This window comes from Equus quagga, chromosome 6 (genome assembly GCF_021613505.1).
Source record: "Equus quagga isolate Etosha38 chromosome 6, UCLA_HA_Equagga_1.0, whole genome shotgun sequence".
NCBI classification, from domain to species: Eukaryota; Metazoa; Chordata; class Mammalia; order Perissodactyla; family Equidae; genus Equus; species Equus quagga.
In genome coordinates this window covers 70,481,667-70,500,832 of record NC_060272.1, presented here as the reverse complement: position 1 = coordinate 70,500,832, position 19,166 = coordinate 70,481,667, and the positions used below count along the sequence as shown (strand labels likewise).

General features: G+C 33.4%; 1 protein-coding gene across 5 annotated transcripts in view; it reads left to right on the top strand.

Moving 5' to 3' along the window:
* Positions 1-19,166, top strand: part of BRCA2 (BRCA2 DNA repair associated) — a 64,623-nt gene that overhangs the window by 3,310 nt on the left and 42,147 nt on the right. For all 5 annotated transcript variants that reach the window (XR_006889054.1, XM_046664259.1, XM_046664258.1 and 2 more), the window contains exons 4-12: positions 5,523-5,631; positions 6,250-6,299; positions 6,391-6,431; positions 6,635-6,746; positions 7,512-7,561; positions 7,815-7,926; positions 8,731-9,849; positions 12,093-17,063; positions 18,998-19,093. Coding sequence is in view for 4 of the 5 variants with exons in the window: in XM_046664259.1 (XP_046520215.1) it covers positions 5,523-5,631; positions 6,250-6,299; positions 6,391-6,431; positions 6,635-6,746; positions 7,512-7,561; positions 7,815-7,926; positions 8,731-9,849; positions 12,093-17,063; positions 18,998-19,093 (6,660 nt within the window). In the remaining variant the exon portion in view is untranslated. The remainder of the gene's footprint in view (positions 1-5,522; positions 5,632-6,249; positions 6,300-6,390; positions 6,432-6,634; positions 6,747-7,511; positions 7,562-7,814; positions 7,927-8,730; positions 9,850-12,092; positions 17,064-18,997; positions 19,094-19,166) is intronic.

Genomic DNA, 19,166 nt, shown 5'->3' with positions numbered 1-19,166 from the left:
GTGTTGAAAAATCTCAGCTCTGTTGTTAACTGCGTCGTGTTGGTCAGATCAGCCTCCTCTGGGCATCCTTTCCCCATCTGAAAAATGGAGATGATAAAAATAATACCTGATAAGTTTGGATTAAATAAAATAATGTAGGTACTTAATAAATGCTCCTTTTCCTCCCTCCTTTGATTAATACATCCTGCCTACTGAGATTTGCTAAATTATGTCTTTCCTATACAAAAAACCTGGACTTGTTTTGATGTTAATTAAGCTAACCTATAATTCTGCAGACTGCGACAGAGGATAGAGATTATTTTTATCAATTTGCTATAAATATCTTTTGATTTTGTATCAGTTTCCCTGGCCCATGTGCCAGATATTTCCAGTCAATCATGCAATAAGATTATGCATTCATTCGTTCAAATATTTATTACCTACTTGATTTAAGTAACATACTCGTCCTTTTTTTAGAGTGTTACTCTCAAGTAAGGGGAATTAACAGTATATAGGTAAAGCATAGTCTGAGATTAAATGTGGTACATGCCAAAAGAAAAGTGCAAAAAGTACAGTGAGAGTTGCACGAAGAAGGAGAGCATAAATAGTATTGGGAGGAATTAGGGAATGACTCGTTTGAATTAAACCTTGAAGGATGGCTGAAATTCAGAAATTTGCACATGGAGTAGAGCGACAGTGTTCTAGACAGAGGGGAAGACATGAGGAAGAATATGTAGTTTGTTAAGAGAATAACGGGTAATTCAGATTGTTTGGAGTATTACATGTCTGAGAGGGACCAGTAAACAACCTAGGGCTAAAGAGAGCAGGTTAGAGGGAGGCATTGAATGCCAGGCTAAAGGAATTTAATTTATTTGATAGATTGTTGAGCAGAGAAATCACATGCAGATTTGGTCATTCTACTTCCTGCTTCAAAGCTTGGATTACCTCCCCTTACCCTCATGATAAAATCCAGACTCCTTAATATGGTTTGTAAGGTCCTTTAGAATTGGTCTTTCATTAACTCTTGCCTCATCTTGGCATAATCCCCCTCCTGACCACCTTCAATTTACTGTTCTTTCATACTGAATTTCTTTTTGGAACCACCATGCTCTGTGGTTCCTTACGCATTGTTGCCTTTGCCCAAAACTTACTTCTTCCTACTTTTTTGTCCAACTAGTTTGGACTTATCTTTCAGATCTCGACTTATCTATCTGCTTCTAGGAAGTAGTCCCTGTTGCACTCATTTAGCTTTGAGTGAAGGAGACTTAAAAACGCAACTATAGTGCGATAAGTGCTATGAAAGAGGAAATTCTTGGTATTGGAAAATTCACATACAAGGGGAATATAGGTAATGGGCAAAGATTTTCTTGTATGTTAGTGGATACCAAGTGGCAGACATAGCGAGTATTCAGGAAATATTTGTAGAATAAATGAATATTTATTTTGCTTCAGAAAACCTAATAATCTAGCAGCAATCTTTGGAGATGTGTTTTTCAAATGTGGCCCCTGGACCATCAGAATCTCCTGAACTGCTGATTGAAAGGGAAGATTCTAGGCCCTAATCTGAATCTATTAAATTAGAATCTCTGGAAATGGAGCCCGTCAATGTACATTTTAAACTCTGGGTAATTCTTATGCAAAGGGAAGACTGGAGGCAGGGAGACAAGTTGGGAGACCTGTGATCATGCAGGTGATAGAGGGCAAGTGCCTGATTAGAGTCATGATAATGAAAGTGGATATAGAAGGTAGAAACTATAGGAGCCTGCAATAGCCTATATATGGAGAATTCAAAAGAAAGGATCAAATCACAGGTTTAGTGCATGAGTAACTTAGAATATAGTGATGACATTTGTAGAAATTGTAAGCACTGGAGAAAAAGCAGGTTTGAGAGGGAAAAGGTTTGAAAGGATGAAAAAAATTGAGTTGAGTTTTGGACTGCAATTTGAGAGAGTAATGAGATATTAAGGTGGAGATGTCCTGAAGGCTTTGGGAATACAAGACTGAAACTAGAAAGAGAATATAGGCAGGAGAGAAGGCTATAGGAATCGACTATCTGAAAAGTGATAAGGTCACCATACATGGTGAACAAATTGATTATGATGAGGCCTAGGATAGAGCCTGAGGAAGTATTTAGCAGGTGAAATATAGAAGAGAACACATAAAGAGGAATCATCCATTCAATAAATATTCCATGCTTACTTGGTGCTTGGCAAAACTTGCTAGGCGTTAAGGGTATGAACATGAGTGTGATGGCCTTTGACCTCTAGGAACATAGTCTTGTTTGGGAGAAAATATATAAGTAAATATACTGGTGGTGGTATATGTTATAACAGGAGCATGTACAAAGTGCCATGTTGTGGGCATAGTAAGGGAAGCAGCCATCTGTCTTAAAGTGGTCAGGAAAAGCTCCGTAAACCAGTTTATGCTGAGTCTACTGAATCTTGAAAGACATACCTTGTCAGTGGTTTATCCTCTAATTGTAACCTGCTGGAATTGGTCTATCTATGACCAGGGAAGGATAGGAATGAATGAATAAGGCCAGTCTGGAGTCATTGTAGAGGAGTTAACTTTTTTAAGGTTATACTACATAAACAATTCTGTTGACTGTAGTCTCCTGAGACCTTTTGCTTTTAAATCTAAAACTTTAAATTTATTGAAATCTGAGTGTAGACTTACGCTGTTTTTTAACCTACTTTGTTCAGTTCTAACATCTAATATATTATTTTTAAAAAAAAGAATTACTGCTGGGGCTAGCCCCGTGACCGAGTGGTTGAGTTTGCGCGCTCCGTTGCAGGCGGCCCAGTGTTTCGTTGGTTCGAATCCTGGGCGCGGACATGGCACTGCTCATCAAACCACACTGAGGTGGCGTCCCACATGCCACAAGTAGAAGGACCCACAATGAAGAATATACAACTATGTTCCCCGGGGGCTTTGGGGAGAAGAAGGAAAAGAAAAAAATCTTTAAATAAATAAAGATTTATTGCTAAAGTTCCATGAGGAAATGTGCTATTTCTGCTTCTCAAGAGTCCTTCCTTTTGCATAAAATTATATGAGTTTATCTTATCATTATTCAGCTTATTTATGAGATTCTCAAGTTATTTGGGAAGTGTTTGTTAGGATATGAACTTGTTTCTGCCCAGTTCATTTTTTTTTCTTTTTCTTTTTTATAGTTAGGTTTCTTTTCATTGCTGAGCCAATATTGAAACTTTATTATTAACTAAAGTCTTTTGTTTAGGTTTCATTCTTTGCACAAGTCTATGGATTTTGACAAATGTATATATGGAGAATTCAAAAGAAAGGATCAAATCACAGGTTTAGTGCATGAGTAACTTAGAATATAGTGATGACATTTGTAGAAATTGTAAGCACTGGAGAAAAAGCAGGTTTGAGAGGGAAAAGGTTTGAAAGGATGAAAAAAATTGAGTTGAGTTTTGGACTGCAATTCTGTATCATACAGAATAGTTTCACTGCTCTAAAAATAGCCTGTGCTCCACCTCTGCACCCCTCCTTCCCTCTGAATCCCTTGTAGCCACTGATCTTTTACTATCTATACTGTTGTCTTCTCCAGAATGTCATATAGTTGGACTCATGCAGTTTGTAGCATTTTCAGACGCTCTTTCACTTAGCAATATAAGGTTCCTCCATGTCTTTTCATGACTTGATAACTCATTTCTTATCACTGAATAATGCTCTATTGTATGGATGTACCAGTGTATCCATTCACCTGTTGAAGGACATCTTCCTTGCTTCCAAGTTTTGGCAATTATGAGTAAAGCTGCTATAAACATTTTATGCAGGTTTTTGTGTGGACCTAAATTTTCAACTCTTTGCGTAAATATAGAGCACGTTTGCTGGATTGTATGGTAGGAGTATGTCTAATTTTGTAAGAAACTGCCGACTGTCTTCCAAAGTGGCTGTACCATTTTGCATTTCCACCAGCAATGAATGAGAGTTTCTCTTGCTCTACATCCTCATCTGCATTTGTTATTGTCTATGTTTTGGATTTTAGCCATTCTAGTAGATGAGTAGTGGTATCCTATTGTTTGGTTTATTTTGTAAGCCCTTTTGTTTTTCCCCCTGATTAGGATCTTTGTTAAAGTAAACAGGGAAAAGGTGAAATTTCAAAACATAGGCTTTGGCTACTTTTTAGTGTCTTTAACGAAAAGTCTCCTTAGAGAAGGAGGTTGGATATTTTGTTGAAGTGAGGTTTTTAAGTTATACATATGGCTTATTAGTGATTATGTCTGTTCCCTGTTACTTGAGAATATAACACAATGTTTTGTCTATGCTGTTACAAATAGTTTTCAATCTGGTGTTTGCTTTATTTTGTTAACATTGATACAGCTTATTTTCCCCAAAGCTTCTCTAAGTTAGAGATTATAGGATCAGTTAAAGCAACTATTTTTAAAAGCAATTTTTTAAAGTAATAATAAGTTCTTTGAATGCCAAATTTGTGATGCAGAAAATCGGAATGTTGAAAAACTGTAAAATGGATTTGACAGAGCCACATGTAGCTTTAGAAACCCTGTCTGAGCATTATTATCTTAGAAATTAGATGTGTTCAACAGGAACAGAAGTATTATGTGTTGCTATTTACAACCCATTTTTCTAATCATTGCTAATTCATTCAGCCAGTATTTATGGAGTGACTATAATGTGTCAGGCAATTACTGTAGATGCAATGATACACAAAACAAGATCTCTACTTCAAGAAGGTCACAGTCTAATAAGGGGAACAGGATCAGAATATGATAAACTCTACAGGGAACATACAGGAGGGGCAGTCACTTAATCTCACCTTAGAAACCACTAAAGTTTTCTGAAGGAGGTAGTTTCAAAATGGAAGCCTGAATGAGGATGTTCCAGATCAAGAAAAATAAAGAGAGAGAAAGAAACAGTTTGTACAAAGGCCTAGAATTAAAGAGAGCATTCTTGTAGCATATGCACGTGGCTGGGTATGGCTAAAAAGAGTGTGAAAGAATGTCATCATAGACATTAAGAAGTCAGGTTGTGAAAGGCCTTGTTACTAGGGAGTTTTGTTAAGGAGTTTGAACTTGATCTTGAGAACAACACCTTGAAAGGTTTTCAGTGGAGGATAATGGTATAGTCAGATTTGGTACCTTGGTAGCTTTTCAGTAAATATGTTTTCCTTTGGTCTTACTCTTCGTGATGTCATAGTACTGTGTGTAATTTAATAATAGGACATATCACATTCTACTTTGTATTCCACTTGTGTACATTTCAAAAAATTTCCCCTACTATATTATGAACTTCTTGAGGTTAAAGTTCTATACTGAATTGTATTACCCAAAGTGTCTTATTCATATGATATACTTAATATGGTTTTTGAATGGGGGCAGACATCATTTGAGACGTCCCTTTTTGGTAGGAATCAGCAAACTGAGAAACCAGTTCAGACTGAAGCCCCCCCATACATTCTTTTTCCCCGCTATAGATGAGACTTTGTTTTTGAATACTTCCAGAGAATGGAAATTCATAGTCCAGACCATATACATCCTCACTGAATTATTATACTGTTTCAGGAAAGGATGGTACCAGTAGTAAACCTAAAAGTTGTTGCACAATGAAGGCTAAAATGGATCAAGCAAATGATGTTACCAGCCCACCTCTAAATTCTTGTCTTAGTGAAAGGTATGATGAAGTTATTGTATTAAAATATTTAAATGAAACATTTTCCTACATATCATGTTTGTTTTATAGAAATACATCTGATTTTCGTGCTAATATTTTGGCTGAGAGCCTTGTAGAGCATCTTCTATTTTTAAATAATCTTTCAGGTTGAGTCCTTTAATACAATAATTTTTACATTTTGTTTATGCTATAATGTTGAATTCACTGTTTTTTTGTATATTCTATGAAATTTTTAAATAACAAAACTGTTAATGATGAAAAGCAATGTCCTTGAAATGTCCGTTTAAAATAGTGGACTTTGAATATTATGGATTCACTTTACATAATTTTTAAATTCAAACTATATAATTCTTAACATGAAATTTATTTTATATCTTATTACTATATTTAGATATATTTGTTTGTATATTAGTTTAAATGAGCGTTTTAGACAATTTAGTCATTAATTTTTCATGAAATATTTACTTTTAAAAAGTAATGTAAGTATTACAAAGTAGTATAATTCTAATAACTGATATGACTGAGAATCCTTTTTCTCAATGCGATTGTTTTTTTGGGTATTTTTTGCCATTTGTTATCTTTTGAATAATCTGAGGGATTTGTTTTGTTTTGTTTTAGTCCTCTTGTTCTACGATGTACACATGTAACACCACAAAGAGAAAAGTTGGGTATGACTAAAAATGAGACTTTTTATTTTTAAAATACTCTAAATTTTAATAAGCATAAAATTTAGTAATTTTTCCCTTGTTTTACCCCCAGTGGTATGTGGAAGTTTATTTCATACACCGAAGCTTATGAAGGTAAGTATTCTGCCTAGTTTGTTTTTATTGTGTAGTAATTGAGAATTTGACAACAGTGTCATACCCTTGCCTTGTGATTTATAGATATGTACCTACGGTCTCATATAGGCATTTAGTAAATGATAAATGAAAAAATAAGTGAATGAAAAAATAATCATCAGTGCATTTTTATGAAATAGATGAACTGTTTTCTTTATTTCCAGGGTCAGACACCAAAACGTATTTCTGAAAGTCTAGGAGCTGAGGTGGATCCTGATATGTCTTGGTCAAGTTCTTTAGCCACACCACCAACTCTTAGTTCTACTGTGCTCATAGGTAATACTACCAAATGTGTATTATATAAGAAGGTAGATGATATTGATAAATTGTTGTCTCCAATGCTTCTGTTAAAAAGAAAATATGAAAAGATAATTAGATAGTAATTAGATTAGATAATACTATCTTTGATATGTGTGTTAGTAGTTCAGAATAATTTTGTGTTTAGTGTAGATGGGGATAAACCGTAAGTACATTAAATGGTATTCTGTAGGAGTCAAATTAATTTATATGCAAACCAAGATTGTTTGTGTATATTCTAACAAAAATACATTTCATTTTGATTCCTCTTTAGCTGAGAATTTAACTTTCTTCTTTTGCTGCTCAGATGAAATAATATAGGTAAAAGCATGTTGAAAAGTAAGAAGTGTTTAACATAGAATTTGCCTTTGTATTATTATCTAAATGAGTGCTAAAGTGTACAAATTTTAGCTTTTAAGTCATGACTTCACAGCTTCATCAGATTTTCCAAGTCTTTGTGTACAGTATTACTTGAAAGTCAGTATTACCAAACCATAGTTTCTTATTACCTTGTGAATTGTACTAAGGTAGTGAGTATAGCTTATTCACTATGTTGATTGATTTTTCACTCAACATTTGGGTCAATTCATTATGTTTCAAAGGTGTCGTTTATTTCAGATGTGTCATTTAATCTAACAGTGTGTGTGTCTTTGATGTCTGACCAAAAAATACCTAAGTTTTTGCATTAACTTTAGTGTATGATGTATAAGCAGTGCAGGTAGATTGAATTTTTTTTTTTTACAGCCAGAGATGAGGAAACATCTGCAACAGTATTTCCTAATGATACTGCTTCTGTAAGTAAATATGACAAATTGATATCCTGTTGCAATTGCTTATAATTTTAGAATGCCTTGAAAAGTTTTTTATCTTGCATTTTTAATTCCCTAATTCATGACTTAGCCTTTGAGAAAATCCCTAAACCTGTTTCCAAATGTGAGTTTCTTTGACTTCCTATGAAATCTGCTGTCTCTCTTTAAGAATAAGTTGAATATATCTTTGCATAGTGAGAGTTTTTCTACTAGTAATGTTAAAATGTAACTTTTGCAGATTTTGAAAAGCTATTTTTCTAACCATGATGGAAGTCTGAATAAAAATGATAGAGTTAATCCTTCTGGGCCAGACAAGGAAAACAAAAATCAAAGAGAAGCTAAAAGTCATGGTAAGTCCTTCTGTTTAATTGAACTGCTGTTTTTAACTGACATCATTTAAGTATTGCTCCGCTTTCCCTAAAGAGAAAACACGTTGTTTTTCCTTTATTGATTACTGAAGGTATTGAGGGTAGAAACTAACTTGATTGAGGCAAAAAAATGTTTAAACATCATGCTAAGACAATACTATTCAAGATGCTATTGTGACACAAAAACAAAACAAAACCTGTTATTCAAAACTTACCAAGATGAAGAATAAGACTTAGAATTAACAAAATATGAAGGCCTTATTTTCTAATTAGAAAGTAAAGATGTTTACAGATATACCAAAAGTTATCAAGTGTTTGGAATAGTGCATTTTTCTTAGTATATGTGTATGTCTATATAAATGTGCAGGATTGGATATCTGTGTGTGCATGTATAAAATCAAATTTTACTCTCAGTTGTTGTAGGGCCACAAAATTAATTTGGAACATCTGGTTTGATAAATCTTAGAATATTAAATTGTGTATGTACAGTAAGATTGGGTGGGTTTTAATTGTGTAGAGCTGGTAAAGAAAGATTATTAGGAATTGGAGTATGAATAAAAGGCTTTGGGTACATTGGAGTCATTCTTTACCAGAACAGGGGAAGGGGTGGCATCCCCCAACCCAAACCCCCCAAAAAGTAGCTAGCACTCAGAATTACCCTTTAAATACTAAATTATGTATTATTTAGTATATACTATTTCTCTGAAAAGGGTTGTGAGAATATTATAAATTATGTGGTTATATTATAAAATGTTACTAATACGCTTCTGTTTTAAATTTTAACAGAATTGAGAGAAATGTTAAGGAATTCATTTGGTAAAGTAAATAGCTGCAAAGACCATTTTGGAGAGTCAACGCCAAATGTCCTACAAGATAAAGTGCATGAAACAGTTGCAGATATTTCTGAAGAAGATAGTTTTTCATTATGTGTTTCTAAATATAAAACGAGAAGTCTACAAAAAAGAAAAATTGGCAAGAGTAGGAAAAATATTTTCAATGAAACAGAAACTGATGAATTTGAAGAAGTTAAAAAACAAATGAAAGAAAATAAACATTCATTTGTATTTGAAATGGAACCAAATGACAGTGATCCATTAGATGCAAGTGTAACAAATCAGAAGCCCTTTGGGAATGTAAGTCACAAAATCTCCAAGGAGGTTGTACCATCTTCAGTCTCTGGGTGGTCTCAGCTAACCCTCTCAGGTCTAAATGGAACCCAGATGGAGAAAATACCCCTACTGCATATTTCTTCTTGTGACCAAAATAATTCAGAAAAAGACATCATAGGCACAGAGAAAGAATGTACCAACCTTATTACTTTGGAAAATTCTGTGCCACGTATTTCATGTGTACCAAAAACAGAGAAGAAATTGAATGAGGAAACAGTGATAAATAAGAGAGATGAAGGGCAGTGTCTTGAATCTCATGAAGACTCCATTCTTGTGGTAAAGCAAGCAATATCTGAAACTTCTCTAATAGCTTCTTCACTTCAGGATATCAAAAAGTCTATATTCAGGGTAAGAGAAATACCTGAAGAGACGTTCAGTGCAGTTTTCTCAAATAATATGACTGATCCAAACTTTAAAGAAAAACCTGAAGCCTCTGAAAGTGGATTGGAAATAAATACTCTTTATTCACAGAAAGAGGATCCTTTATGTACAAGTTCAGTTGATCATGGAAGCTGGCCAGCAACCATCAAACATACTTCTATAGCTTTGAAGAATGCAGGTTTAATATCAACTTTGAAAAAAAAACCAAAAAAGTTTATTTACACTATAAGTGATGAAATATCTTATCAAGGACTAAAAATACAGAAAGACCAAGAATCAGGGCCAACTAACTGTTCAACCCAATTGGAAGCGAACACTTTTGAAACACCGGTTACATTTATAAATTCTGATTCAGGTACCTTGTGTGTGTGTGTGAGTGAATGGTGCATATAGTTTTATGGATAGGGGTAAGTTCTCTTATTTGAGTATGTGAATCTTTCTTAATCTTTTTTAAAAACATACTGCCTGCTTTGGTACTGTAGTTTTTTTGGTTTTTTTAAACCTCTATATCTTGTACAGATCTTCCTCAACTTACGGTGGAGTTAATGTTCCAATAAACCCATCATAAGTTGAAAATACGTTGTTGAAAATGCGTTTGATACGCCTAACCAAACATCATAGCTTAGCCTAGCCTACCTTAAACTTCCTCAGAATACTTACATTAGCCTACAGTTGGGCAAAATCATCTAATACAAAGTCTATTTTATAATAAAGTGTTGAATATTTCATGTAATTAATTGAATACTGTCTTGAAAGTGAAAAAATATGATTATGTCAGTACAGAATGGTTGTTTACCTTCATGATCATGTTGCTGACTGGGAGCTGCAGCTCACTGGTGCCTCCCCAGCATCATGAGAAAGTATCATACTGCAAATCATTAGCCTGGGAAGAGATCAAAATTTGAAGTATGGTTTCTACTGAATGCATATAGCTTTCCCACCATCATAAAGTTGAAAAATCGATAAGTTGAACCATCATAAGTTGGAGACTGTTTGTATTCAATATCAGGCAGTGTCTACGTACATTATTGTTTAGGCCTTTGATTACCCATGTTCAAACTCGTTGGATCAGTTTGCGTAATACATGTATGATCATCACTCTTGAAACAGCGTGTTTAATTCCTGCTTAATTTTTAGTGTCTATTACAGTCATCTGCTGCTTAATGATGGGGATACATTCTGAGAAATTTGTCGTTAGGCAAGTTTGTCATTGTGCAAACATCATAGAGTGTAGCTACACAAACCTAGGTGGTATAGACTAGTACACCCCTAGAGTATATGGTACTAATCTTCTGGAACCACTGTCATATATGCAGTCCATTATTGACCCAAATGTCATTATATGTTGCATGACTGGACATGGAAACTGGGTAATTCTGTAAATATGTTGTGGTATTTTATTACGTATTTTCTCTAAAGCATGTAAAAAAATAGGAAAAAAAGCTAATTGCTAGCTAAGTTTATTATAAGCCACTCCTAAAATAAAGTAGTGATTTTGTTGTTACATAGTTTTCTTAAATCTAGAGATTGCTTAGAGTTGTTACAATATATCTGGGAGTCCAGAGTGTGCACAGTGAAATTCATTTTTTATTTGAGTAGTGATTCATTTATAAGTAGCTAAGCAGTATGTTAAAAAGGTGATTTTAGGGGCCTGCCTAGTGGGATAGTGGTTAGGTTTGCATGCTCTGCTTCGGTGACCTGGGGTTCAGATCCTATGCGTAGACCTACACACCACTCACCAAGCCATGCTAAGGCGGCGTCCCACATACAAAATAGAGGAAGACTGGCACAGTTGTTAGCTCAGGGCCAGTCTTCCTCAGTAAATAAGTAAATAAGGTGGTTTTATCTCCCTATGGAAAGATTTTAGTGGGTGGTAATATCTCAGTGAATAATAGATTTAATGGAACTGGAGCACAGAGGAACTGTTTGAGATTTGGGTCAATTTCCAGAGAAAAATGTTTGATGCTGAATATATCAGATATATACCAGTGGAACAAATATGTAGCAGTAGTTGCTTATTAAATAGAGATTAATAATTTTGACTTATTAGGAGGAAATTCAGAGGGTTGATAAAATTAACTGAACAGAGCAGTTTAATTCATTTGCCTTTATAATTGAGATTAGGTCATCTTTTAGGCCTTTCATATGTAGAACCTGCTTTTAAAAGTTGATATTTTTGTTTTTCTTCTATATGAAAGACTGAATTAACTGAAAGAAATGGTTGGTTTTCTAGTTCTTTCCCTTTGCCTTACTTTTCTATCTCCTCTTACACCAATATTAACGATGAATTTTTTCCAATAAAATTACTCTGAATTTTACTTATGGTAGCTAACTGCTTTCTTTATCTACATACTAATTTTGATTAAGTTGATACATGTTACAAAAAAAAATTGTAGGTCCTATTTATCTTTAGTTGGAAAATGCCATAACTTTAAAATAGAGAATATTTACAATTTTTTCTATTTTAAACCTGACATTCATTACTTTTCATGAATTTCTTGTTTCAGATACTACCTTTTTAACTTAGTGGGAAATATTTAGTGAATGTGATTGATAGTAGTTTAATTTTATTTTGTCACTTTGTGTCTTTACACTTAGGTTTATTGCATTCTTCTGTCAAAAAAAACTGTTTACAGAATGATTCTGAAGAACCAACTTTATCTTTAACCAGCTCTTCTGGGACAGTTCTGAGAAGGTGTTCCAATAATGAAAGCAGTTCTTCCAATAATAAAATAATATCTCAGGATCTTGATTGTAAAGAAGCAAAAATTAATAAAGAAAAACTGCAGTCATTTATAACCACAGAAACTGACTGTCTGTCATGCTTGCAAGAAAAACATTGTGAAGATGATTCAAAAGGCCAAAGAGTTTCAGATACAAAAGAAAAGGTCTTGCCTGCAGTATGTCACCCTGGAATGCCACATTCAGAAGTGGAATGTAGTGATACTTGCTTTCAATTCCAGGAAAGCTTTTTGTATGACCATGATAATACCAGCATTTTAACTCCTAGCTCCAAGGATCCTCCATCAAACCTAGTTGTGATTTCTGGAAGAAAAGAATCATATAAAATGTCAGAGAAACTAAAATTTAAGAATTGTGAAACTGATTTTGAATTCACCAAAAGTATTCCAATGGAAAAGAATCAAGAAATAGGTGTTTTAAATGAAAATTCTGAAAAAGCTGAGCTGTTGTCACCTGAAAAATACATAACAGTAGCATCATCTTCTATGAAGGCACAATTCAGCCAAAATACAAATCTCACAATAATCAAAAAAAAACAAGAAGAAACTACTTTAATTTCAAAAATAACTGTCAATCCAAATTCTGAAGAACTTTTCCCTGACAATAAGAATAGTTTTGTCTTTCAAATAGCTAATGAAAGGAATATTCCTGCTTTAGAAAATACTAAGGAACTTCATGAAGCAGACCTCAGTTGTGTAGAAGAACCTATTATCAAGAACTCTACCATGGTAGTGTGTACAAACATAGATGACAAACAAGCAGCCGAAGTATCAATCACAAAAGATTTGGATTCATTAGATACAGTCCGTGATCTTACAGAGACAAACAGAAATAGTGTAAAGCAGCAACTAAAAATGACTGTAGGTCAAGATTCAAAATCAGACATCTCCTTGGATATAGATATGAAATCAAACAGAAATGATGATTACATGGACAAATGGACAGGACTCTCAGATCCAATTTCAAATCACAGTTTCGGACATGGCTTCAGAACAGCTTCTAACAAAGAGATAAAACTCTCTGAACACAACATTAAGAAAAGTAAAATGCTCTTTAAAGATATTGAAGAACACTATCCTACTAGCCTAGCTTGTGTTGAGATTGTAAATACCTTATCATTAGAATATCAAGAGAAACTAAGCAAACCTCATGTGCTTGGTTCACAGTCAATTAACATTGTATCTAGGAATAAGCATAGTAGTGCATTTGTTTCTGATAGTGAAAATAGTCACACTACTCCTCCAATTTTATCATTAAAGCAAGATTTTAATTCAAACCATAATTTAACACCTAGCCAAAAGGCAGAAATTACAGAACTTTCTACTATATTGGAAGAATCAGGAAGTCAGTTTGAATTTACACAGTTCAGAAAACCACGCCACATAATACAGAATAATCCATTTGAAATGCCTGAAAACCAGGTGACTGTCTTGAATACCACTTCTGAGGAATGGAAAGATGTTGATCATCCCACAGTTAATACCCCACCTGTCAGTCAGGTAGACAGCAGCAAGAAATATGAAAGTATAGTTAGAGGTAAGCAAAAGTTTGCTTGCTTGTTGAAAACCAACTGTAACAAAAATGCTTCTGGTTATTTAGCAGATAAAAATGACTTGGAGTTTAGAGGTTTTTATTCTGCTCGTGGCACAAAGTTGAGTGTTTCTAATGAAGCACTGCAAAAAGCCATGAAACTGTTCAGTGACGTTGAGACTGTTAGTGAGGAACCTTCTGCAGAAGTTGACCCAAGACGTGTCTCTTTAAGTAAATGTAATGATTCTGTTGTTTCGATGTTTAAGATAGAAAATTATAATGATAAAGATTTAAATGAGAAAAATAATAAATGCCAACCAATACTAAAAAATAGTATTGAAGTGACTACTGGCATTTTTGTTGAAAATACTGAAGATTACAAGAGAAATGCAGAAAATGAAGATAACAAATGTACTGATACCAGTAGAAATATTTGTAACTTAGGAGAATTTGATGGTGATGAATCAAGTAAAAATGATACAGTTTATATTCATGAAGATGAAAGTGGCTTGCCATGTATTGATCAGCACAACATATATCTAAAATTACCTGGCCAGTTTATGAAGGAGGGAAGCACTCAAATTAAAGAAGGTTTGTCAGATTTAACTTGTTTGGAAGTTGTGAAAGCTGAAGAAACATTTCATGTTAATACATCAAATAAAGAACAGTTAACTGCAAATAAGATGGGGCAAAATATAAAAGATTTTGACATTTTTGATTTATCCTTTCAGACTGCAAGTGGAAAAAATATCAGTCTCTCCAAAGAATCATTAAACAAAGTTGTAAATTTCTTTGATCAAAAATATACAGAAAAAGAATTGCATAACTTTTCAGATTCCTTGAATTCTGAACTACTTTCTGGCATAAATATCAACAAAATTGATGTTTCAAGTTGTGAGGAAACAGATATGGTTAAAGACAAAATATTGAAAGAAAGAAACCCAGTTGATACTGAAAATCAATTATTGGCTCTCCAGCAAGGATCAGAATGTGAAATAGAAAAGATAAAAGAACTTGCCATGTTGGGTTTTCATACAGCTAGTGGGAAAAAAGTAAAAATTGTGAAGGAATCTTTGGACAAAGTGAGAAATCTTTTTGATGAACAAAACCAAAATAGTAATAGTGAAATCACTAATTTTAGCCATCGAGGGGCAAAGCCACTAAAGGACAGAGAGGAATGTAAAGGACTTGAATTAGGATGTGAGACAGTTGAAATAACTGCCCCAAAGTATGAAGAGATGCAGAATTCTCTGGAAGAGGAAAAACTTGTTTCTAGTGATATTGCCTTGTCACCCAGGCTCTTAAGTGATGATTTATACAAACGAACTGAATATCTCAAAACATCAAATAATATCTCTCTGAAAGTTAAAGTACATGAAAATCTAGGTAAAGAAACAGCAAAAAGTCCTACAACTTGTTATACAAATCAATCTACTTGTTTAGACGTTGAAAATTCAGCTTTAACATTTTACACAGGATGTGGTAGAAAAATTTCTGTTAGTCAGACTTCACTATTTGAAGCAAAAAAATGGCTTAGAGAAGGAGAATTGGATGATGAATCAGAAAAAATAAGTGCTGCTGAGGAAGAATATCTTCAGGATTATGTAGGTAATCCTTCATGTAGAAATCATTCAAACAGTATCATAACTGGAAACTATAAAAATCATCTCTCTGAAAAAGAAGATTCAACTTATTTAAGTAATAGTAGCATGTCTAACAGCTGTTTGTACCATTCTGATTTTTGTCACTCTAATGAAGTATATAATAAATCAGAATCTCTCTCAAAAAGTAAAACTGATAATTCTGGTATTGAGCCAGTAGTGAAGAATGTCAAAGACAGAAAAAACACTAGTTTTTCTGAAGTAATATCCACTATAAGAGAAGCAAACTCATATCCACAAACTGTAAATGAAGATATTTGTGTTCAGAAACTTGTGCCTAACTCTTCACCATGCAAAAATAAAAATACAGCCGTTAAAGTGACCACATCTGATTCAAATAATTTTGAGACAGGGGTACCTGCATTCAGTACAGCAAGTGGTAAAATAGTCTTTGCATCACATGAAACAAAAGTGAGAGGGAGATTTACAGACAACGGCAGTAAGATAATTAAGCAAAACACTGAGAGTAAATCAGGCACTTGCCAAACAAAAATTGTGGCAAGTTCTCATAAGGCATTGGATGATTCAGAGGTCGTTATTTTTTCTAACTCTCCAGATACTGAAGAACATAGCATGTGTTCAAATAAAGTTTTTGCTGAGATTCAAAGCGAACAAATTTTACAACATAACCAAAATATATCTGGATTGGAAAAAGTTTCTGAAATATCACCTTGTCAGATTAATTTGAAAACTTCTAATATATGTAAATTTGATATGGGGAAGCTTCCCAAGTCCATTGCTTCTGTGAATGCATGTGGGATTTTTAGCACAGCAAGTGGAAAATCTGTGCAAGTATCAGATGCTGCATTACAAAAGGCAAGACAGGTATTTTCTAAGATAGAAGATGGTGACAATCAGCTCTTTTCCAAAGTATCACTTAAAAATAATAAAGAACATTCAGACAAGTTCACAAGAGAAGAAAATACTATGATACATAGACCCCAAAATTTGCTGTCATCTGCTTTCTCTGGATTTAGTACAGCAAGTGGTAAACAGGTTCCTGTTTCTGAAAGTGCCTTATGCAAAGTAAAGGGAATGTTAGAGGAATTTGATATAATCAGAACTGAATGTAGTCATCAGCATTCACCTACATGTGAACAAGACAAATTAAAAATACTTCCTCTCTCATGTATTGATAAGAGAACCCCAGAACACTCTGTAAACTCCAAAACAGAAAAAGCCTACAGTAAAGAATTTAAATTATCAAGTAAATATATCATTGAAAGTGGTTCTTCAGAAAATAGTTGCTCTGTTAAAGTTTCTCCATATCTGCCTCAGTTTAAGCAAGACAAACAACAATTGGGATTAGGAGCCAAAGTATCACTTGTTGAGAACATTCATCTTTTGGGAAAAGAACAAGCTTTACCTAAAAATGTAAAAATGGAAATTGGGGAAACTAATCTTCCTGTGAAAACAAATACAGAAGTTTGTTCCATTTATTCCAAAGATCCAGAAAACTGTTTTGAAACAGAAGCAGTAGAGATTGCAAAAGCTTTTATGGAAGATGGTGAGCTGACAGATTCTGAACTGCTAAGTAATACCAAACACTCTCTTTTTACCTGCCAAAGCAATGAGGAAATGATTTCATTAAATTCGAGAACTGGAAAAAGAAGAGGAGATGCTCTTGTCTCAGTTGGTACGTATCTATTTTTAACTTTTGGTTTGCCAATCATTTTTTAAATTGTTAAGTCCTTAATAATCCTGGTATATATTTATATACCAATAGTAAGTAATTGCTAGTTTATAGCAATTAAGGTATTATAAACTAAGTATGTTTTTTCAGACTTTTATGTGTAGTTTGGAGGAATGTGATTTCACTCTTGATATCTCTGAGTCTGTATACCAAGAAGTCATGTTTTGGGATTCTCTTAATGTATTTTTAGAGATTACTAATACAGTTATTATTGAGACATTGCTCTTAAAAGTTTGAGTTACTCTAGAAAAGTTGAAACTGTTGTCTTCATATTATAAGTTCTGCATAATACAACTTATTAATTGGTTTCATATATGAATAAATATATACACATATTTATACACATACATACGCACACATACACATACAGCAGAGGTTCACACTCTGGCTGTTATATACTTAAAAAGTTGGTTTCCAGTTATAGGTGTTGGCTTGCTTCCCTTTTTTTTCATCTAGAAAGTGTTCTAAAATCACTTATCCTTAGCAAATAGTATTCTGGTCTTAATGCTATTTGGACCATATTCTAACTTCTCTTTTAAATATATATCTACAGCTTAGTTCAACTATTAGGTTAAATGAATGTGTGATTTTATTTTTCTATTTGTATCTCTGACTGGGAATAATCCTAAATAATCTGTTGACTAGTTACAATTAAAGTAAATGCCAAAACTAACTCTCCAGCTTTTAAGTGGATGATCCTAAGTAACTAGCTCCTTTTTAACCATAGACTCACAGAATAGTTGATTTATCACAAGTCTTCTTTTCCAGTCCTTTCATATTATAGAGAAAGACACGGAAGCCAATCAGTTCCTTCTTCTACCTGGTGCCTTTTGCCCTTAAGTTATCCAAGTGGCTATAGATTTGCTTAATCAAGTGTTATCCAGGTCACATTCTATACTAAGATTATGTTATGGACAAAGTAGTAAGTTTGTGATACGTGCCTTAAACTATTTCTGTTCTGAAGTGTAGCTGCTTAAAGATATTCATAATTCTTTTATGGAAAATAATGGCTTTATTTTTAGGAACACATTTTGTTCATGTGTATAGTGAAGTGCACTGGCCTTCTGCTTAGGAAAAAAACCAGCTCAGACTTCTAATAAATGTTCTCAACAGCATTGCTATTGAATTTTTCTCACTTCTATTATGTATAATTATTATCGCTTAATCAGCTTCTGGTTACTTAAACAGTATAGGTCCTTGTTAAACGATTAAATCTCTTTATTATCTATCACTTTATAAAGGCTTGCATGGACATTTTTACTTATTAATTTCTGCAAATTCACTCCCTTTAATAAAGCATCAAAAAGCAAAGTACTCGTTATCAAATATTATCTCAATATGACATGGAAATGCATAACTTGAATTATGGTTTAATTTTACTCTCAGCCTTTGTAGAATCTTTAAATAAGAAGTATTATTTTTACCAATTTTTTAATGTAATTTTGGTAATTTAAAAAATCTTTTCTCCTACTCACTGACTCTAATTCAAGAACCTATATAATAAATTTCTTCTTGAGCTTAATGCCAAAAAAAATTTATTTGAAGAAATTTTTCCTTGTTGCTAGTAAACCTAGAGTTACATTCAGTGCCAGTTTATTAAAAAGTGGCTTATGTGTGGCATCTGGTAGCATCTGTTTATCCCTAGACTCTATAAAGTATTGTTATTTTAAATGGTCAAAAAATAATAGAAATTAAATTGATATTGAAAAATGAATTTTGTCATTCAAAATAGGTCACTATTTAAATTATAATTATTTTTTTTTTGCTTAACATATTGCAAGAGTCAGTACTTTAGTTTTTAAAAATGGGCTGTAGGCTTTTGAAAAATAAAATAATTAATATTTGCTTTAAAAACACGTATGGAAATTTCTTTTTAGGAGAACCCCCAATCAAAAGAAACTTGTTAAATGAATTTGACAGGATAATGGAAAATCAAGAAAAATCCTTAACGGCTTCAAAAAGCACTCCAGATGGTAAAATTTGCTTCATATCCATATCTTTTTCCCCTCTCTAGGTACTATACATAGTATTCTTAAAGTTATTTTT